At 42.1% G+C, this 23,703-nt stretch overlaps 1 protein-coding gene across 3 annotated transcripts in view; it reads right to left on the bottom strand.

Moving 5' to 3' along the window:
* Positions 1–23,703, bottom strand: part of tbc1d22a (TBC1 domain family, member 22a) — a 163,355-nt gene that overhangs the window by 12,231 nt on the left and 127,421 nt on the right. For all 3 annotated transcript variants that reach the window (XM_066669788.1, XM_066669789.1, XM_066669786.1), the window contains one exon: positions 9,941–10,036. In XM_066669788.1, coding sequence (XP_066525885.1) covers positions 9,941–10,036 — 96 coding nt within the window. The remainder of the gene's footprint in view (positions 1–9,940; positions 10,037–23,703) is intronic.

Here is a 23,703-nt window from a genome sequence, read left to right on the forward strand (position 1 = left end):
TTATTTTGAACTTTTCAAAGCCTGTAGTTCCTGTCAAGGATGGGGTTTTGTGACGTCACTGGCAACATTTCTTGAGGGAGCAGTACTACTGCAAAAGCGACCAGGGTCTAGGGCTGAAAAGTGTGTAGAGCTGTGCTGAGCTGAGAACAGACAGAATGCAAGGAAAAAGCGCCATTTGTTCGTACAGTACAGGCACACAACTTACACCTGCTCTGTTCAGATTAAATTTGGAAATAGCTCGCACAGTTCTGGCGTACATCTTACATATGTTTGACCATGTTTTTTTTTTTTCAGTTTATTTCTTCATATAAATGGACTCTAATCTATTGACAGAACAACATGAGTAAGTACTTGATAGAAAATGGCGTGGGGTGCATTAGCAGAGAGCCCTGAGCACTAAGTCAATCAGGCAGTGTGCCTCAGCCTCTCAGAGCTTGCACAACAAATTAAGAGTGTGTCTGCTCCCAGTTATTCACAAAGACAGGGAATCCATTTAGTTTCGGCTGTTTGAACCACCTGAGGTGGAACAAGACAAAACATTAGGAGCTGATAGTTGCTGGTTTTTAATTTAGCAGCATAATGAATGTAACAACCGTGAAGAGCAGTAGTTTTTTTCCCTCCTTCCTCTGTTCTTTCACTTTTCTTTGGGTTTTATTTATTCATTTGTGCTTATGTAAGACACAAGCGAGGGAAATGAAATGCAACTTTTTTCAGCGTTAGTGTGAGAAAGAGCAATGTTATTGAATAAAGGAACAAGTGAAGAAACAAGGCTTGAAAGGGATGGATGCAGAAATATCCCCTCCTCTGAGATTTAAAATAAAATCAAACACAGTAGGTGGACCACAGAAGTCCACATACTTACACAAGTAAATGAAAACCCTGCGGACTGGAAACGGTGGCTGAGCAGACTTAAGTGCTGTGTGATGCACTTCTGAATTGAGCACAAGGCCTTGTGATAACCAAAAGAGCACTTAGACCCGGATAAGTTAAGCTATCCCCTGATAGCCGAGACTGCAGGCTATTAATATCCACTGCTAATGAAGTGCAGTCAAAGTGTATGTCACAGCGAAGCTTCAGCAGAACACCCTCCCTATCAGAGCTTGTAATACATGAGCCTGTTTCCATTAACACATGCGCTCATGTATGATGTGGACAATAAGAGCACATAACTACACATAACTATCCAATCTGTGCTTGGAGCAGAGAACAATGCAGAGCCCAGCAGCACCACACCATGCTTTCAGGAGACTATTACAAAGTCACAAATTTAGTAGTAAGTTCATGTAGTAAGATTATATAAATGTTATGTACCTATACACACCAAGGGCGGCACGGTGGCGCAGCAGGTAGTGTCAGTCACACAGCTCCAGAGACCTGGAGGTTGTGGGTTCAAGTCCAGCTCCGGGTGACTGTCTGTGAGGAGTTTGGTGTGTTCTCCGGGTGCTCCGGTTTCCTCCCACGATTCAAAAACACACGTTGGTTGGTGGATTGGCGACTCAAAAGTGTCCGTAGGTGTGAGTGTGTGAGTGACTGTGTGTATGTGTCGCCTTACGAAGGAATGGACCCACTGTGATCCTGAACTGGAGAAGTGGCAACAGATAATGAATGAATAAATGAAATGAATGAATATACAAACCCATCAACCATAATCTTATGAGCATATATATATATATACATACATCACTTTCACTAAATCAGGACCAATTTGTTTGCTCTGACACCATTCTTCTAAAAATGTATATAAACGCACACACACACACACTTGCATACCATTATTCGGTGTTCTCCTGTTTTTCTCTGAACCTCAATTAAATCAACCCTTTAAATCTCTAAACTGGGAGATTGATTTCTCTCTCTCTCTCTCTCTCTCTCTCGCCCGCTGCGTTATCCTCGTCTCACACTTGAAGATTAACTCCACTTGGGATTTACTGATACTTCAGAAGCTCCAGGACACAACAGTGACCCAAACTGCTCACACAGAAGAGAAAGAGCTGTGTGTGTGTGTGTGTGTGTGTGAGTGTATGCATGTCTGTACGCCCACTGCAACAGATTAGGAGCGTGATCCCTGGCCCTGCTCTGGAGGAGGTGGAGAAGTGAGAGGCCAGAGTAATTGATCTAGAGGTACAGGAGGGGCAGGTTAGGGGGCAGGGGGCAGGTGGCATATGGCATGTCATATGTGGCCAGTGTGATGTGTGGACTCTTAGGCAGCGAGAGGTGACAGGTAAAAGAAAGACCCCCAACACGGCTAGGCCATATGCTCAGGTGAGACCCCCACAGTCTGCGTCTGCTGTGTGACAATATGACCTGTGCTCTAAAAGTGACCCGCAAAAAAGTGCTACAACTCACGTTATGTAATAATGCTGAAGGAGAATAAATATGACTCACTATCCTAGCTTTAACTGGGTAACACTCTGCTGTAGGCCATAGTTCATTAGGGTACATGGCACCTACATAAGCCTTTCATGAAACTTGTAGTGTCTGTTGTAATACAAGCTGCTTTAGTCATTTTCGTTCCTGAAAGTGCTGCCACTGGCACTTGTTGCCAGATATTTAAGCAGGTTAATGTCAGTCATCACTACAGACTCATAGTGGTGTCTTGTAGCCTCAGGAACAACGGCCTTAGGAGTCACCCATTATTGTAATGAGATTTCAAGCAGACATACTGGCTGACTCATAGTGTTCAGTTGTCTTCTCACAGTGGAATGGCGAACAGATTCCCGTCTCTCAAATATGAACGTGGTCAACAAGGTGATAAATGATAAATATATAAATAAAGGTGTATTCTTGCCATGTTTCCAGTGATTCCTGGTAGCCCCTGGTCCCACCATGACCCAGAAGAGGATGAAGCAGCTACAGGTGATGAAGGAATGAATGAAAAGGGTGGTCTCTGATATATCTCAGAAACATACAAAATCTCTGTATTCATAGACTTGTCTGTTTCTCTTTGTAATAAACTTTAAACTGTGTGAAGAAAAATATGCCAGAAAAGCAAATGAATTGGTATCTGAGATGGAAAGGGGAGGAAAAGGTTCACGGTCTGTTTCATTAGCTCCTCCAAAGGCTTCCTCGTTATGTGATAAACAAACCCCTAATGAGAGCTCATTTGCTGCATATTGCCCTCACTAAATGCCAGCAGGCTTTGACATTTGGCTGTGTGTGGCCTGCAGTGGTGGTCCGCGGGGGCTGGCGACAGGCGGCTCGCAGCTGAGGCCTTAAACCATAGCATTTCTACAATCGCCAACTCACCGCTGATGCTTCGGTTCTGGCTGGGACTGATGGATTAGAAAAGAAGGGAGGCTCACACCTCTCCTCGTGGTTAGTTCAAGATCCTTGCAATGACATTCATTCATCATGAATCCTCCTACCATGATGTTTGCGTGATTGAAACTGGTCTAATGTGTTTACGAAGCACCAGTGTTCTGTAAATTATCACTTAACTGGACAAGTCTCCAAACTCTCAAACAACTCGAGTTTCAAATGTGTTTCTGCGACAATTCAAACAGTGAATAAAACATACAGACAAGTTAAACTTCAGCCATGAACAAACAACAATCATTTTTCCCCTCAAACAAGCTGTTCCAGATGTGGAGCTTCTAAATGTAAACAACCAGAGAGGACTGTGTTTCTCCACAATCTTTGACATTCCCTTTAAGACAGGACATCAATGCTCCTAAAAAACAACTACAATAGTTATGATTATTTGCTATTTACTGTTATGACTGATGTATCTGATCAAAAATAAACAGCAGGGTAAGTCCTACTGGAGTAAAGTTAGTAGGGGCTCATACCATGCTCACACTTATGCTTGACTGACTAGGCTATTGAGATAATAAAAGTTTTTGTACACAGAGGAAATAGGTACAGCCTTTGTTTATCCAGCATGAAACCAAATAATAGAAAGATCAATAAAGTTAAATTTTTAAAAAAATAAATATGTGCAATCACTACAGAAAACCAAGATGTCTTCCAAATAAAAACAGCAATTATTTTGCTACACTAAACAGACATCAGCACAGTTTGCCAGAACTAATCAGCAACCATGACACTAACACCAGGTATTGATATCAGGTCAGTACCAGCAGATATTATCATGCTGTTAGCTTTGTATTTTCTCTGTATATCTGTATTTGGGGCTGGAGTGAGTGCAGCAGGCAGCCACAGACAGTCAGGAGGTGGAGGAACCACACACTAAAGTACTGTGCACTGACCCAGCACAGCCACAGTGGAGGGAGAATCCCTCAGGAAAGGTCAACACTGAGAGAAAGCAGGGAGATGCCGAGTGATGCTGGCAGGCCATGCATAGGTAGGTGTGTGTGTGTGTGTATGTTATGTGAACAGCTCACTGTGCTCTGCCCTTCTCTCTTATTAATTAGGTCAGACTTATTAGCCGCCCTCCTGCTAAGAATAGAAGCTGGTACATGGACCTGAACAATCACAGTCATAAATAGAGAATGAATTAACTGCATATGTCCCACTGTAATAACAGTACTCTAGCCAAGGCAAACACATTCATTAAAAATGTCCATTTGTACAAGAAAAAACTCATTCATTAATTCATAATTCATCAAAAAAAATCATTTATTAATTTGTTTTGTTCGTCTATTCACAGTAAATCTCACTGGTCCAGGATTAAGAAATACAACCATTATTTCCTAAAATTAAGACTTCAAGACCACCACCACTGTTGTCCCTGTGCCGAAGAAGTCTTCTGTGTCCGGCCTCAATGAGTATTGTCCTGTTGAACTCTTATTTATCACCCTGAAGTGCTTCGACAGGCTCATAAAGAGGCACATCAAAAATCAGCTGCAACTGTATCTTGAACTTCCTGACTGGGAGACCTCAGCATCTACAGCACTACTACACTGATCACTGATGTTCCCCAAAGCTGTGTGCTCAGTAAACTGCTGTTCACTTTCCAGACTCACTACTTTGCTGCAAAGTAAAGTTCAAATCACATCATTGAGTTTGCAGATGACACCATGTTGGTGGGTCTCTTCAGCAGCAAAAACCTCATCTTAAAATATGGACAAAAGTAAAGAGATCGTTGTTGACTTCAAAAGAACATGTGGTGACCACTCACCAATAAACATCAATGGCTTGGCTGTGGAGCAATCTCTCTGCATCATCCATCGTCACTACATGTTTTGCAGTGGGACAGTAGAGAGGATCCAGAGCAGCTGCATCATTATCTCATTTGGGAATTGCAAAACTCTCAGTGCAAGCCCTGAGTATATCATTGGGCTTTCTCAATATCATAGACATAAACACCACACACTACATCCACAAAGCTACCGGCATCATGAATGATCCTGTTCACCCCTCACATGAACTCTTTTCTCACTTGGGGTGTGGCAGAAGGTACAGCAACATCCAGGCCATCACTACCAGACTCTGGAGCAGCTTCTTCCCCCAGGCCATCAGACTCTAAAACACTCAGAACAGAACTGAGCCCTGCACACTCACACATTCCTCTAACATTGTCTATTGTGGCTATCTTTTGCCGTGTTTTTATGCTTGTGTTTGCACTTTTACACGTAATGTAGTCATGTGTTGTTTTTTGTTGGCCCATGGTCCTAGAGGAACATTATCTCCTTCACTGGGTATGTTGAAACAACAACAAAGCCCCTTGACCTGACTAACTGAATGCATTAATAAATGAATAAACAAGAACATGCAGAGTACTGATGTAAAGCAATGTTTTATTAAGTCACAAAATTGTGTAAGTGTAAATAGCGCCCGTTGCAGAGAATCTTCAGCTTGCTAAATGTGAGTAAGTTTGGAACTGTGAGAATATGTGAGTGAGTGTGAAATACACAAATAGTCATTTTAAAGTCCTAAAAATTAATTATAAGGCTATATACATTAAAATAGTTAAACAAAAAAATACTGACTATGATGATTGTCAGTTGCCGAGCGTGAACTGTCAGATATTATGTATAGTGTAACGCCAAAATTGGAGCTTCCCAGAGTTCTAAAACATTAATAAACATTTGATCATTACGATGTAATGCTTCAAGCTAAATTGATGTTTAGGCAGCTCACAACTGAGGCCTGAAACCATAGCATTTCTACAATCACCAATTCACCGCTGATGCTTTGGTTCTGGCTGGGATTGATGGATTTGAACAGAAGGGAAGCTCACACCTCTCCTCATTGTTAGTTCAAGATCCTTGCAATGACATTCACTCATCATGAATCCTCCTACCGTGATGCCAAAATCTAGTATCTCCACAATGGTAAAGCTATAGGAGACTGAAAAGAGGGTTTTCACTTAAAAACACGTGGTGTATGATTTATTTTTTAAAGAAAAGCTGGTCCATGTCCAGACATAACACGTAAGGGATTAACATGAACTAAATGTATCATGGTTTTAAAGGCGATGTTCAAGACTGTAATTAAAAAACACTTTTTATACGATTCAGAAGATATTTCCTCACCATTTGCTAGCTCTCCAGTCTGTTTGTGAGACTGAAATTGGTCTAACATGTTTACGAAGACCCAGTGTCTGTAAATGATAAAACAAATAAAAAAACTGTCTTGGCCCGGTATGCTAGTCTTTCTCTCTCTCTCATGGCAGAGGAATTATTTTATACAATAGAGAGAACTCCAAAACTCCAAAGCACGGACTTTAATGATCAATTCCTGTTCCAAAGTTGGGTAATACTGATTAATTTTTGCTGTTTCGGATCACTTAAGGTGGAAAAGTCTGGAAACTCGGGATACAACTAACTGCAATACTGAAAGTGCTACAAAACTAAACAACTTCAGTTACAAATTAGATTCTGTGGTAATACAAACAGTGGATAAAAACATACAGAGATTTTTAAAAAATCGTTAATATAAATATTGTAAGGCCAAGTTTGGAGCTTCCCAGAGTTCTTAAACATTAAAAAACATCTGATCATTACAATGTAATACTACAAGCTAAATACATTTATGTTTAATAATGGAATTTGTTCTGATCTCTACAAATTTGTACCTCAATATCACCCAATATTGTCAGCTAATTGATATGTCAGCTGGCACTTAACAGAAAGAATAAGACGAAGAACTGAATGAAAGAAGCTCACCCATTAGCTCACAGCAAGAAAGACACTTGCACAATCTACTGATGATAGGCATACAGCCTCCCCAAAGAACAGCCTGGTAATCACATTTCTGATATGCTGATATAGAGCAGATGAGTCACACTAGATCCAATCCGCACCCTCGGACGGCAGCCGTATCCCATTTCTCATCTCCGCTCTTTCCTTCAGTCTCCGTCTGTCTCCGGCGACACGTAATTATTATCACAAAAAGGAATCAAATTCACAGGCATCCGCGCCAAAAACTTCTGCATCACATTTCCCAAGCGCTGCGCAAAGATTTATAGTCATCCCTGAAAGTGTTTTCAGAGTACTTTCAAAAAGACCCCACTAACAATCCATTACAGCGGGCTGAGTCCACGAGGCCAGGCAGTGTCAGTGAATCTTGATGAAGTACAGTCCAGATCTCTATCTTTCTCAAGCTCACTCTATCCTTCTTCAACCAACACCATTATATCATTCACACAGCACTGTCCACAACGATACGGGGCTGAATGGTGGAATGGTGGACAGCACAATATGAACTAAAATTATATTATCACAACCTGCCGTACTGCTTTGCCTGGCACTACTTTTAAACATAAAATTGAACTCCATACTGGCATCCATTTTTTGCATTTTTTCAGTGCATTTGAAGCCTACCAACCCACAAACCATAAAAACAAAAGGAGATTCTGATTTCAAGTCGCTTCTTACTTTAACTGCACTTGACTTGTGTTTATGTGCGACTCGTGTTTATGTGCGAGCACAAAAACAAGGTTAAACAGAGTAAAACAAACACACCAAACACAGAGAAATAAAGTGTACTGAATAAATATAGCAAAAAACATGAAAGGAGAAGAAAGAGAAGATTGGGAAAATGTCAAAACCAGAGCTTCTGTTCGTTGCTGTGCACTCAGGTAAGGGTGAACAGCGGCTCATTTAAAGGAACAGGGCTGAACAAGGCTGTCTAAACTGGGAGAGTGGTGCTGGTTATATTAGAACAAAAGCATATCACATATGTATCAGTAAGACACCAGAACTGTGTTAACCTGTGGAAACAAAAGTTATATATCGCTATTTAACAACTCTGTAAACTGAGTGACTGTGGAAACTCACTACCGTTCACACATTTCTGCTTTACACCTGAAGAATAGAGAGAATCACCTGTTGAATTTCTCAGACCTGAAACAAAAATTTCACAGTACTCCCATGAATAATAGTTCAAACCATTTTAATGTGGTGGGGAAAGGTTGGTGGTGTACCATGTCTTACATTCGTGATAGGACACCCATTACTCTACATGATTTAGTTTGGCTGGACACCACCCCTCAAACTCTCCAGAGAGGTGTGTCCTAGACGAAGATATTACTTATTGTTATTGACTACTGTTACTAGAAAAAAAGAAATATACAAAATAAAAGAAAGGTAGTGCAATAGTTTGGTCATTCTTGTTGGTTCCTAAACCTTTTACTATACGCTGTGGGTTTGTTGTTGTTGCAGACACTCCTTATAACTGGTGTAAATCTGGAAACAAACACAGCTGTTTAGTGTTCTAGAAATACTGCCAATTCTCTTCAATTCACCTCAGTAACAAACACCCTATGAAATAAATGAAATGTAGTGGGAGGAGAGAGTAAGGGGAAAGAGAGAAAGCTCCCTCTCATTGTTGTACATGGCACGAGGGCAGAGATGGATGTGTGTGGCCCCTGACTCCTGGGCGTCTGTCTGAATGCCAAGCAGAGGCCGGCGGGCTGGCTGGCTGCTGGTACACTGGTGCAGGGGATCATACTGAATCAGTGGGCACTGTAAACACAATCAATCAACACCGGGAGGGGGGCACAGTCTGCCCCGCAACCCACCACATACCACGCACCACTGCCTCGCTGCATATTCAACAATACACACACACACACTTGCACACAAGCCATTTCTCTAAACACATTCAAACTCCAAGCATACGCACACTCAGCACACGCAAAACCACAGTTTCAATTCAGTCTTCAAACAGAAAAGGCATGGAGACAGGAGAGAACAAAAAGGGAAGAAAGGATTATATATGAGAGACAGGGATGAAGAAAGACAGCTAAAGAAAAACAAAGGGGAGAGAGGAGAGCTAGCGCATGGAACACAAAGTTTAGCTTGATATAAACCTTGTAACTGTGTTATTTTAAACCTCTGAAAGCTTAGACTATTATATTGCGAGGCCAGTTCACATAGTGGAGGCTGCTGCCCTTTAGACTGCAGGCACTTCTAAAATAAAAGATACCTGAGAGGTTTATAGTAGGGGTTTTCTTCTGATTAGCTCAAAGCCTGCAGCTATTAATGAGACCAAGATACATCTCCTAATATAGACTTGATGCTGGAGCCGCACTGAACTGACTTGAGACTTGTTTTCTCACTCCTTCATTGTCAGAGGTGTTAAATAGGCTCTGTGCACTGGCCCCTTACAGCACAGAGCAACCAGAGTAAAAAAAAAAAAAATAAAAAAAACAAAACTTTCAGAAATACACAGTCAATACGCACTTGTAGTAGAACACATCTACCTGCTCCATCCGAGATACTTTATCTAAAGCCTTAACCTACAATTACCTACATCATGTGAGAGAGAGCGAGAGAGAGAGAGAGAGAGACACGAGGGGACGACCACCCTAAGTGCTTGGTGCAATGTCACCTTACAGCAGCTGCCATTGTCATCACGCTAATGCAAGCGCAACGACCTGGTGACCCCCGCAGTTAATGAGGATAGAGAGGCCCGAACGAGGACACTTACTGCAGCTCTGGGACTAGAGAGAGATAGGACAAAGACACCAGGCAAGCCAGACCCCCCCCCCTCAACACACACACACAGAAAGATGGGAATATCCCAAACTCACCTGGAAGTCCTTCTCCTCCAGAATCTCTTTCCTCCAGCGCACCAGGAAGGCAGCACACACGTACAGGTGGAAGTGGGAGAAGCCTTCAGGCTCTGCCTGTCAACACCAGAACAGTGGGACAATCAGCAGGGAAAATATTCGCTCTTTAAGTGTGGATTAATGATGAATTCTTGACCCCTTGGAGAAAAACTAGGTCAGGGTTAGATAAACTGCTGCGGCTCCAGGACGTCCCTCATTCAGCAGACAAAATTATCTCCTACACAGAGACCCTATGAGGAGTTGAACAATACTGAACAAGGACACACAGCCACTGATGCCAAGCAGAAAAAGGCTAGTTTAGCGCAAATGGTCTGCTAAATGTCAGTGAGTGAGTGAAACTAATCACACACAGTGTTCTAAGACAGGAATTGAACCCACGAATCCAGGAGATGTATAGGAGCTACTGTATGTTATATTACTATTAATATATAATATATATAATAATAATAATATTTTTTTTTTACCTAATTTTACCTCAACTTTCTGAAATGTAGTTTCTAAATACCTCCCTGCCAAAAGTAGTAGCATTTTGAATTGTTTTGTGATTCCATTTTCCAATTGACAGACGCTACTAATATAAATATAATTACACTGTTAATGTTGATCATACATTGATTTTTTTACATGTAAAAATCCATTAATAAAAGCTTCAGTCTTAAGAAATTAAAATGCAATGAATCGCAATTTATCACAGCAAACTGTGCGATTAATTAGTTCATTTCTTTTTAACTGATCGACAGAACTAATAATTACATTTACAGTGCATTAGATACTGATTTTAATAAATGATAATCTGCTACACTTCAGAAAAGAAAGCCATAATTCCCTATAATTACAACTCAAATATCAGTTCCTTTATGAAAGCATTAATCATTTCTGCTTATCAGAGAGTAGATGACTCTCAATGACCTTATGATAACGTAAATAAAATGTAGACATCGTCCCGCTCTAATGGAGGACGATAAATACTCCTTTTATTACTAGAAGGAAATATCAGTCGAATATTAAGATCTGTTCTATGATGATGGTTTTTAAAGCAATTATTGTCCCATGTTTATGATGCAGGTACCATCATTCTGAATATGATACCAGTGTTACTATTCTACATGAACATGCGTTAAGCTTCAGAGTGCATATTTACCTAAAGAATGGTGGAAAAGCAAAGCGTAACATGTTCATGTCCTGAACTCTGTAGACTTCAAATGAAGATGCATCACCTACTAAAGTGAATGAAGCCGTTCCAGTGCTTGAGAAGCCCTTACATTTTATCAGGCACTGTGTGTCTGCCGAATTGGACTCGAAGAACGGGATGCTTTGCAGAAATCTCGTACAGTGATAACCCTACTGATCTGCAGCAGTGGAAATGATAGCACCCCTCATCTGCATGTGTACACATTATCCCAGCACAAAGCCGCAGTCAAAAAGGGCTGCGTTCAACACACTCACACACCCAGGGACAGTCGATAAGCAGTGCTGCTGGGAGGGCATGAATGATTCAATCCAGCATGGCAAGTAAAGTTGCTCTACTGTGCAAATGTAGGCAAACATGGGCCAGCATGAGCAAACAGAGAGACGGATGGAGCGCCAGCGGTATTGTTCAAAGAGCAGAGGCCCCACGAGGGCCCGAGAAGTGTGGCTTTCTGCAGCTGGCCATGTGAAGGCTTCACACTGCAGAGCCTATGATCATCTCTCATGCCGGCCACGGAGAGGACTTAATGAAAATCAATGGCTTCGTTGCTTTACGCCAATAAACAGCCAAGACGGGTCTACCCTTCAAGGGTAAACGAGTGCAATGGAAACATTCCCAACTATACCAGGGGCTTTGAAAACACAGCACACACATGCATACAGTGGCCAGAGCAGGCTCCCAAGCCGCACGGTACGTCCAGCGCAATTACCCTGAAGTCATCTTCCGTCACCTCCTTGTCAAAGTGACCACACAAGCGTGAAATCCACTTAATTAGACACTCAACAGACAGACCTGGGCTGCAAGGACACCTGCATATGTCCAACCGTATGGAGAAGAACCTGAACTTTTTCTTTTTTTTTTTCGGGTGCAATCAGTGCTGGGCTTTTCAAATATTTCCAAAAAGGGAACTCCTCTTGCTGTTGTTCAATTTTAACAGGCTCTGGGTCTCTGCTGAATAGGCCGGCAAGAAAATTGAATTTTTATTTATTTGTGGTATTATTCACAAATTCCGCATGGCTGATGGGAAGAGAATTCCAATTTTCAAAAAGAGCTAAGGCCAGTGGTTACAAACAGACTGTAAAAATGCTATGATTTTGCAGGAGGCCTGCTCTGTGGAACCGATGTGGAAGATTGCCATAATATATTTGGAAATATTTTGTACATATAACTGTGAAATATCTATTTTTACCAACTGAAATGGCACATTATTAATTGAGTCATTTTCTATAACCACAAGAAAGGTAATGGCAAGCAGGCAGGCAATAAGATAACCGAATCATTTAAGTCATGTTGGGGAATCAAGTTGAGAAAGGGGAACCTTCAAGGGTTCTAGGTTCTCTCTGATGGCTCCGGCACATGGCACAGCTGCGTAGAGCTGACTAACTAGCTAAGAACAGCTCAGATGTTAGCTATACTAGTCTTTCATTTTAGCACACTCATAAGACTGAAACAGGAGAACAAGCGATGGTAGAAAAAAGCTAATTTGCATGTAATCAATTGTCATGGTTTATGAAACAGTTTTCATATAATAATGTAAATAATGGGTTTCGTAAATAATGGGTAATATGTTTGTGCTCCTCACGCCCTGTACACACTCACATTGCTCATTTCACCTGAGTCTGTTTTCTGCTGTGTCTATTTTTAGATGCTAAACAACTCACGGAACTAGGCTGGGTTTCCCAAAAACATCTTAGAACAAAGTCGATTCTTAAGTGGTAGAGTAAGCATCAGACTGAACACACTCTCCCTGATTAGATCTTTATCTTAACTCCAAGATGTTTTGGAGAAACTGGGCCCTAGTTTTTACCTCGTTCTCATACATACTCACTCGCTCATTCACTTTTAGGAACTGCTCCACAAGGGGGTGCTATTCAGCGCTTTGCATCAGAGACACAATGTTTCCACATTTCTTAAATGATTTTTTTTAACTTTGTTTATGTTCCTTTTAGTTCCATCTTTCTAAAATGCTTTGAATAGTCTTTACTCTGGCTTTTGCGAATGTATCTCTGAATTCCCCTGACCTTACAGTAGAACTTTGCATTCCTTGCATGTGTAACATAGCTGTTGACTTGAGTCTGATTAAAAATAAATGTGCATACATGAAATGCAAAAACAGTCATGATTAAGACAGCCCAGTATGAATAACACTACTTCAAATTGGGATGTCAAACCCATTGAAAGCATGCACCATTGTGCAAAGCTAAAGCGGGTTTTCTAACAAAGTGAACCAGCATGATATAAATATAATAGACCTGTCCAAATTAAGCACAGGTCTGCACATTGACTGACAGACTCAAACTCCAATTTACACCGATGTCTCAATAAGGAACAAACAGCTGAAACATTCTGCTATGACGTTGTTGACTTAGTACGGCTATGTTTCTGTTTTATTAACGCCAAAACAATCCGGATTAGGGAGAGAAATGTTTCTAAAATATTTAGGCTACTTTTAATGTTAAAATGTGGACCAAATCTGAGTGCACTCCTGTGTGAACAGCAAATACACAAATAATACACTTTCAGTTCTGATTTTGACCACTTTCATGTGTCGTACTGAAATACAGTATGTATACGATACATACGCCTGACTGGAACGGCCAGATCGGAATTCATGTTAATTTTACACTAAATCCATGCAGCTGGGAAGACAACAATAGTGAGGAATGGTCCATTCAAAACATTTCCATTTAAAGGAACACTAGGCAGGATTAGGGTTTTTTGCTCTAGGGGCTACCTTTAGTGTAATTAATTTATAGAGCACTGTACTGAAATCAGCGGCACGGTGGCGCAGCAGGTAGTGTCGCAGTCACACAGGTTGTGGGTTCGAGTCCAGCTCCGGGTGACTGTCTGTGAGGAGTTGGTGTGTTCTCCCTGTGTCCGCATGGGTTTCCTCCGGGTGCTCCGGTTTCCTCCCACAGTCCAAAAACACACGTTGGTAGGTGGATTGGCGATTGTCCGTAGGTGTGAGTGTGTGAGTGAATGTGTGTGTTGCCCTGTGAAGGACTGGCGCCCCCTCCAGGGTGTATTCCCACTTTGCGCCCAATGATTCCAGGTAGGCTCTGGACCCACCGCGACCCTGAACTGGACAAGCGCTTAAAGATAATGAATGAATTAATTTACTGAAATCAACAGGAAGGGGGATGGGAGTTGGGGGTGGTTTGCTACCCTCCTCCAGAAGTTACATAGCGTAGTTTCTGCCATGCTGAGCGCAGAGTAAAAATGACTGAAGCCCTGTTCTTCCTATTGGTAATCAGAGAAGCAATACAACAATTTTGAAGATGTCATTGATGGAATAGATGTAATATGAATGGTAGGTAATAGATGTAATAGATGTGATATGAAGATGCAATAAAGGTAAAAATATTGCATAGTGTTCCATTAAACTAAAAGATTTGGGTAAAAGAGAAAAGACTTTAAAACATTTAACTTTGTTTACCAAATAATAGGAAACAAAAAATGAAATCAAATTTATATGTAAAAAATAAATAACTATTTTTTAATACAGGTTTATAAATGTTCTATTTTGCAAATTTATATAAAGTCTGCTTGGATGTGGATCACCTAAATACTTCTCGGATTTATTAAAATATTTGAGCGAAATAACAGAGCACCTTCAAAAATGTACAGTGATGAAAAATACTTCTTTCATGAGAATGGGAGGAAAAAACACGTTACGTTCAAAAAAGAAGAAAAAAAATGTGTGAAGAGGTATTAGAAACTCTAAAATAACAGGAATATTCTGAATATCCTCCCATTAGAGCTGAAGTACCATGGAACACAGCTATTTTCAGTGCTTTGAGTTATTAATGGAAAGACACAGGTTCAAACAAGGAGACTTGTCCGGTTGAAACCTTACCTAAGACGACAAAAGAGAACGAACCAGAAGAACAGAAGAGAAACAAGGAGGACACATTCGAATAAAAATAAGATGAAGTAGAAGATGATGTTAAAGACGATTACTGAAATGGAGGTGGGAAAAAAAAAAAAAAAACAGCGAGCAAATACAAAAGGTGCTTGAAGCTCCTTATGAAGGAAGGTCTGTGGTCTATTTCTGTGAGAGAATGAAGACCAGGGCCCTCACTGTCTCTCCTCATTGATCATTTTAATTATTTTTCTGTTTCTCCCTTGGGGGAACAGGGCTGATTATGGGGACTTAATTAATGGGGACAGTGGAGGGTAGTCGCTGACACACTTCAGGTGGGACGCAAGTAACCAGGACAGAGTGAACACTAACACACACGCACGCATCCACACAAACCTGTACACAATCAATTCAGCCACATGCAGAGCTATTGACTTATATTTGTGTCATATCACGCACAGCATGACCACCCAATATAGAAAACAGCAAGAGACTAGTCTCTTTGTATGATATCATGGGTCTGCACACATGCACCAACCAAAGCACGGTTCCCAGCGACACTTATTTAAACGAAGCATTGACTTCACAGCCCAAAACATGAGCCACAGAGATTTAACACTCACAGTGGTCTTCATGTATTTTCAAGGGGTATCTAGAGACAAACATCAGCAGTGTCTGTCTCTCTCTCTGACACACACACACACACCATTACAAACCACTGCACTTCTGTTTACATGTAAGCCAGAGGCCATGATGGGACCTCGACCCTGAGGCACTGTTGAGCTGATGTGCTTGCAATGCTCTGACAGTTGGTAGAAGGCAGATGTAAATCTATGTTTTGGAAAATTGCAAAGGGCTCCGAAAATTTGAGGAAAATCTGCTCAACTGCTTTCTATGCAAATTAAAAGGAACCTGCACATGAGAGTTACTGTTCAAAAGGAAAACCTTTCACATGCTGCGTGTAAACCAATGCTCTGCTCACCCTACAGTGTACCATGTGGTAGTGGTGTTCAGAAACAGCGGACAATACCCAGCCCACACCGAAAATGCACCCAAATGTTGTATATTACGGTCCAATAACACAAGCCGGTGGCTAGACTGGCTGTGCTGAAGTGCCTACAGGTGTGTGCGTGTGTCTGACTCGGTGAGTGTGTGGTGCCCTGAGATGGACTGGATGAAAGTGGTTACATAAAATGAACGAATGAACAACTGAATATGTAAATGTTACTATACATAATTCATTCATTCATTCATTGTCCGTAACCGCTTATTCAGTTCAGGGTTGTGGTGGGTCCGTAGGCTACCCGGAAACACTGGGAACAAGGCAGGAACACACACTGCAGGGGGCGCCAGACCTTCTCAGGGTGACAAACACTCACACATATGGAGACTTTTGAGTCGCCGATCCACCTACTGACGTGTTTTTGGACCGTGAGAGGAAACCCACGCAGACACAGGGAGAACACACCAAACTCCTCACAGACAGTCACCCGGAGCGGTGAACCCACAACCTCTAGGTCCCTGGAGCTGTGTGACGGCGACACTACCTGCTGCACCACCCAGTATACATAATTACATAATCGTATTCTTTTACTGGTAATTACCGATGAAACAATATTTCCTATAACTGTCCTGAAGTGATTCCCCCCTTTTTTTTTCAAAGTAACAACAATCACTTTGAAACTTACCTAGATCTATGGCAGTTTAAACACTTCTTAGAACAGTGCTCATTAATTTTTGTCTCCCTCAATATACACCTTTAATGACTGTAGCCAGACAGTTCTACCCTGAGTTCCTCAGATCACAGCACTTGATTTCAAAAGATCCCACCCTCATTTATCCAAGTGCTGTGGTGCGTACTTCAGATATGCACTGCTTTGAGATCATAGTCAGGATTACCTTCTGATGACCCTTTCATGTGAATGATGTGTGTGTCCAACAATGCTGTAAATTGAAGCAACGCATCATTATTCTTGTGCCAGGTAAATCATCCCGTAGGTCTTTAGCAGTGACCTGAAGAGCAGACGAGTGTTTTAGTTTCTAGGGATTCTCTTTAAACTGTGTAAATTACAACACAAACGTATTAGCATGAGTTACAGGTTTAGTCACACACTTTCATGGCTGCTGGTTGGTCAACACATCGCTCTGAAAGGTTTGAAGAGTCACACAGTTTATTAATGTGTCATATTTCGATGAATGTATGGCTGAGGTAGGGCTGGACAATTAATTGAAAATGAATTGAAATCAACATTGAGAATTTCTAATCAACAAAAAACTATATCAATTATATAGATTATTTTTACTCTGTTATGTCCTAACTGGGGCGGCACGATGGTGCAGCAGGTAGTGTCGCAGTCACACAGCTCCAGGGACCTGGAGGTTGTGGGTTCGATTCCCGCTCCGGGTGACTGTCTGTGAGGAGTTTGGTGTGTTCTCCCTGTGTCTGCGTGGGTTTCCTCCGGGTGCTCCGGTTTCCTCCCACGGTCCAAAAACACACGTTGGTAGGTGGACTGGTGACTCTAGTGTCTGCAGGTGTGAGTGTGTGAGTGAATGTGTGAGTGTGTGTTGCCCTGTGAAGGTGTATTCCACCTCCAGGGTGTATTCCCGCCTTGCGCCCAATGATTCCAGGTAGGCTCTGGACCCACCGCGACCCTGAACTGGATAAGCGGTTACAGATAATGAATGAATGAATGTCCTAACTGTGTGTTCATGTACTGTCCCTTTAAAACCACACTACCAAACTGTACATGATTCTGCCCCTATCTCCCACATGGAAGCAACCTAAACGCAGAGGTCAACCAAGCAACTCGAACAGTTCGTACCAAAGAAAATCACAGCGTCTGTGGTTTGGACGTGCTGTGTTTTGACTATAATTAAGACGACACTGAAAAAAAAGAAGTCAAATGTAAATGCTGAGAAAAAACAGTTTCAGTGACTAAAGCACAATCACACACCAAATATAAACAGTGCTCAAAAAACAAGAGAGGAACAAGCTCCCAGCAACATTAGAAAAAACATCCCAGCTTTAATAATGGAGCGTATAAACAGTACGAGCCTCTTTACTGAACTATGAAGGTCAAAAATACAAAAACAAAATAATCATTTATTAATTTAGTAATCGTAAAAGTGATACTGATTTGCGCTCATATCGCCCAGCACTAAACACACTAGGTGTGTTTTCTTATATAAAACCAAACACGTAGTTTGATAAGGAGTGCACTTTCACGTACTACACAGTGCTCCTGAGCTTGCTATTTAGGGAATACTGATGTCAGGGACCACTCTGGACATAGAGGAGGACTAGTTTTGGCTGAGCAAGGATGTGCTGGTGACATACGCGTCAAGGTGCTGTCGGAGAGGCCAGAGGCACCCTACAGAGTCTTCCCTCGACCTGTAGAGAGCCACACTCATCTGCTCCCATTATCCAGACATGCAGTTGCAGTGCTAGACATGATCTCAGTCCAAAAGCCAGCCTCAACATATCAGTACCGGCAAACTGCTCACATTCATTCACATCAAATGTGAGAGGACGAGGCTGGTGTGAGCACACATAAGCACCCCAACGAGGCTGAAGAGACAGAGAGGAGCTGACAGGAGGAAGGAGGAAGAAACACACACACACACACACACACACACACACACACACACACACACACACACCAGTTTTTTACCCACCTGCCTGCCTAGCTATCCATCACCACAAGCAGGGAAAAAGACAGGTGCAGAGAAATGACAGAGAGAGAGAAAAGACGAGAAAGAGAGAGAGAGAGTGAAAGGCGGAGCAGTTCTCTGAATTATGTGCCGGGTGATGATTGCCTATTGGTGTAACCTCGCGGCCTTAATCAGAGCAGCTGAGAGGATGGCTGTCTGGGGGTATCAAACTGTGACACACACAGCGCTACAGTGCTTTATTACTTTATTAACTCCCTCTACCTGGGAGATATGAGACTCATGCTGTCACACAGTATCGCCTTTGCTCTGTGCTAGGACTCGCTAACTGAGGTGCACGCGCGAGTTTGTGAATTCCTCTAGTGATTTACGCATGCGAATGTAATACGTACGACAGAGGAAGAGAGGGAGTGACCCTGCAGCCCGATATTGTCGGCTTTGGTTTGGTCCCTTGGCACCATCGCTACACAAATTAATCACATCTATTGGTTTCTGAACACCACTACCACACATGGTACACTCTAGGGTGAGCAGAGCATTGGTTTAGACGCAGCATGTGAAAGGTTTTCCTTTTGAACAGTAACTCTCATGTGCAGGTTCCTTTTAATTTGCATAGAAAACAGTCGAGCAGATTTTCCTCAATTTGTCTGAGCCCTTTGCAATTCTCCAAACCATACGTTTATTTATTTATTTATTCATTTATTGTGGTGGTAGGGGTGGGTGGGGGGTTAAAAAAAAAATAACTTGTATCTATTCATTTTCCATTTTATTAGCTCCACTGACAACACAGGGGCACTTTGTAGTTTTACAATTACTGACTGTAGTCTACCTCTTTATCTGCATCCTTTTATCCACATTTCACCCTGCTCTTCACAGGACCCCCACAGGACCACCACAGAGCACGTATGATTTGGGTGTGGACCTTTCTCAGCGCTGCAGGGACAGGTGACAGGAATTGGTGATGTGTTATTGTGACTTATGAGTGGATCAGACACAGCAGGGCTGCCCGAGTTTGTCACAGCCCTCAGTGGCACTGCTGGGCTGAGAATATTCCACCAACCAAAAATATCTAGCCAACAGCTTCCTGAGTCCACTGATGAAGGACCAGAGGATGACCAACACACACACACACACACACACACACACACACACAGTGCAGCAACAGATGAGCTCTTAGAATTGTATATATGTATTTATTTATTTTGAGTCAAAAAATAAAAAAGTCTGTTGTTTAACAAATCCCCACCATTTATGGAGGATTTTATTTTATACACAAAAGTGTGTAAAGTAAAAAACAGAGCTGTCAGCTCTAAAAATAGAATTCCTGATATTATTCGCCCCATACATCTCAGGTTGTCAAGTCACATGAGATGCAGGCACACTTTGTTTAACATCAGTTCAGAACAATAGATTCATTTTGCTTTGACATTTCAAATGATTTGAAATATATTTCACAACAGTATAAGACCAGACCTGGAATGTCTAGTAACAATCAACGCATTTTGGGAGGTGAATCCTTCAAAAACAAGTTTAACACCAGATGTGCATCCTTGCTACAAGATTCAATCAGACCTTGCAACTCTGCTGTTGACGGAACAGTAGGTAGTACTGTTCAAAATCACTGTGATACTCCTGTAGTCCTGTAATTGAGAGAATAGAGACTCTGGCATTGTTACTCCAGGCTCAGCACTACAGAAACTGCACTGTGTAACTATGTAGGATACCACCCCCTCTCCCTATCCAGCCCCCCTTCATTTCAGGACAGTGATGTAACAGTGAATTAGCCCAGAAGCAAAAATACCAAATCTTACATAGTGTTTCCTTAAAGTTGTTGATTAGATCACACTTGCATGTTAGTATTTTTTTAATTATTCTGAATTAGAAGATTAAATGATCACCTAATTAACGATTTACCATTTTCATGTCAAATTATAGTGAGGTCAGATTTTTACCAGGGTTCTGAAGCTTCAACTCCGTCCCAGTGAGCTTCTAAGAACTTGTAGGCATCTTGCACTTCTGATTGTCTTTTGGTCGAGAGGCTCCATATTGAGCCAAATAAGGTTTGAGTTTGACATAGATGCCTGGAATCATGATGTGTGCTATCTCTCCCCCTCTCTCTCTCTCCATTTGGTCTGTTTGATGTGTGCTGAAGTTCTTCGCTTCGTGCCCCTGATCAAACTAAGGCATACTGGCTTTGAAGGTGAGGAGAGGTGTCTACACAATACGCTTCCAAGCCAGCGACCTTTTTTCATCCCTTTAGAGTAGATACAGTGCAGACAGAGAAGTCTTCTCCAACAGCTCTGGGCAGTATCAGATTGATCTTATATACTTTTACAGACCATGTTTTTCTGTCCAGTCTGGTAAGGATGCGCCTCTATATGAAAACAGTAGCTGTAGTTTTACGACGAGCTGCCGGTATTTTAAGCACATCTAAGCGTGTCATATTATTCGTTATCAAGTCATACATCACATCACAACACTAGAGAGTATAGAATGAATCAGACGGGCCTATTTTTCTAACACAGGAATAGAGAGAGATGTTAATCTAGCTTTTTTTCCAAGTCGTGCCAACTGCAGAATGAGAACTAGGTGCAAATATTTACATAAACTCATCCTGTTTGGCGTTAGCAGGATGGAATGGTGGGAGGACTGTAATAGTGCTGGACACGCTGTAGGGCTCTATAAGAATGTCTGAATGGCATGGCACTTCAGAATGTTGTTTGTGACAGCACAGTCCTTTCATGGGTACAGTTTATCCACAAGAGTCATGACAATGGACTATGTCACAGGGCACTGATCATCATTGAATGGTTTTAGGAACACTAAGTTCTCATTTTCTTAAAGACGATGTTCTTAATTTAAATCCAATACAATTCAGAGAATGTTTCTTCAATTTCTGCTAGCTTTATAAACCGTTTGTGCACTGAAAAAAGGTCTGCTATTTGTATACAGCCCTGGCTCTGTAAATAGGGGTCAAAAATGTCACAGCTGTTTCAACATTAGATATGGATGTTAATGGCAATTTTATGGCAATTAATACTAATACTATTTTTAACATTGCTACTGCATAGCTTGATGTTTATATATTTATCGTTAATGCCCAATAAAAAAACATGTATCTCCCAATATAGTACCTTTACAAAAGAAGGAAAAAACGTTCTTCACTTTCAATGGAAGTCAATGTAAAAAGATTTAATCCATATCATTGTAGAACATTTCTATTAACTCATTCATCAAGAAATTTCCCAAACTGAAACATTCCCATATCTGATACCATTCACTCTACCACATTTCCCTTCAAACTCATACAGCAGCAGTCTGAGTCAGGGAAATATTTCTGTCCTGAAAGACGGGGGCCAAGGAAACGCTACTCTTCTTGCTGATTCTATTTCAGTAATCTGGCAGTGATCTGCTGTATGAAGGAGACATGGTGGGGGGATTCAGGGCTACAGTGTTGCTGAGCGCCTAAGGTTTTCACAGAGAAAGAAGGGATGAAATATTGATGTTTCGGGGCCTGTGCTGCTGACCCGGGCCTCGCCTGCTGGGTATTGGCTTTTCTGTGTCAGAAAACAGAGGCCAATCATTAGGGAAGGGGCGGGGGGGAGTGGGGGTGATCAGCAGAAAGGGTTAAGGGGTTCAGGTCGTGGGTCTAAATCCCCTGTGAGGGCATTCGTGGCCTGCGGTGAAATTTCAGATCAGATCCCACATGGAGGACGAGGAGGGAGAGGGGGAACTTAAACTGTCGTTCGTAGTGTATGAAAGTTGTCTGTGAGTGGAGTGGTGTAGCGTGGGCCAACACACATGCAGACTCTCGCAGTGAAAGGGTGGGGATTCATTTGAATGAATATCCATCGCATATCTGACTTCATTTGCATTCAGAGTGAACAGCCTAGAGAAATGTAGCAGGGCTGGAAAAGGTTGCCTGAACAGGCTAAACCTCAGGTCTCTTTCCTTGGGGAGGCATTGTGCAGATGAGTCCTGTCCTAGCTGTGCCCATCTTCTGCCTCATTACAGCAGAGAGAGTCTGGAGCTGGCCAGATCCTAGCATACCACATGGAGCTAACTAAGTAGGGAAGAGCAGAACAGCAGGGAAACCTCAGCCATATCGATGACAGTGCTAGCGACTGTTCTCACTGAAGCCACTAATTTACAGTGGGATCGTGCACTGCCCCCCACCGCTTCCGGCGCTTTTTGCTCCACAAGGCCTGGGGGTCAGCACTTTCTCTACTCAATCACCAGCTCGGGGAGCCAGGGACACTACACTCCTTAGCACCGACGCCAACGAGTTCACACTCGGCTGCGTACGCTAATTCCGCTCTCTGAATGCTGCGAGCCATTCGGACAGCCCTCGGGCAACGGTTTCAGTCAGTACTTGTCAAACGGAGAATGAGAGGGACTGCACATGCCGGAATTCCTGAGGAAAAAAATCCCAGACCTCCCCCTAGAGGCTGGTAGGGGAACAGGTTATGAGGTAATGAGAAATAGCTCTCTGGATTTCATTCTCTATAGCTCTTTCAGCTAGAGCCACTGTATTCACACTCCTCAAATATGAGCTGTGCTATGAGGGGCTCTAGTGTTAGCACAGAACTCAGGGAAGGGAGTATGTGCTTATATCCTGCTCTGTCCCATTCTGTCTGTATCACACTACAGGAAACTACAGTGAAAAATCAGAGACCACCCTTAATTTACTTAACATCTAGTCAGAAGTGTTAGGTATATTCACATTAAGCAAGTACATTCAAGAATATGCTGTGAATTTTTATTTTAAAGTGTTAATATGCTATGCAGGGAGGCATGTGGTGCAGCAGGTAGTGTCGCTGTCACACAGCTCCAGGGACTTGGAAGTCTGTGAGGAGTTTGGTGTGTTCTCCCAGTGTCCTCGTGGGTTTCCTCCGGGTGCTCCGGTTTCCTCCCAAGGTCCATAAAACACAAGTTGGTAGGTGGATTGGCGACTCAAAAGACAATGAATGAATAATATGCTATGTTCAGTACAGCTAACACTGA

The sequence above is a fragment of the Hoplias malabaricus genome, chromosome 4 (genome assembly GCF_029633855.1).
Source record: "Hoplias malabaricus isolate fHopMal1 chromosome 4, fHopMal1.hap1, whole genome shotgun sequence".
Taxonomy (NCBI): domain Eukaryota; kingdom Metazoa; phylum Chordata; class Actinopteri; order Characiformes; family Erythrinidae; genus Hoplias; species Hoplias malabaricus.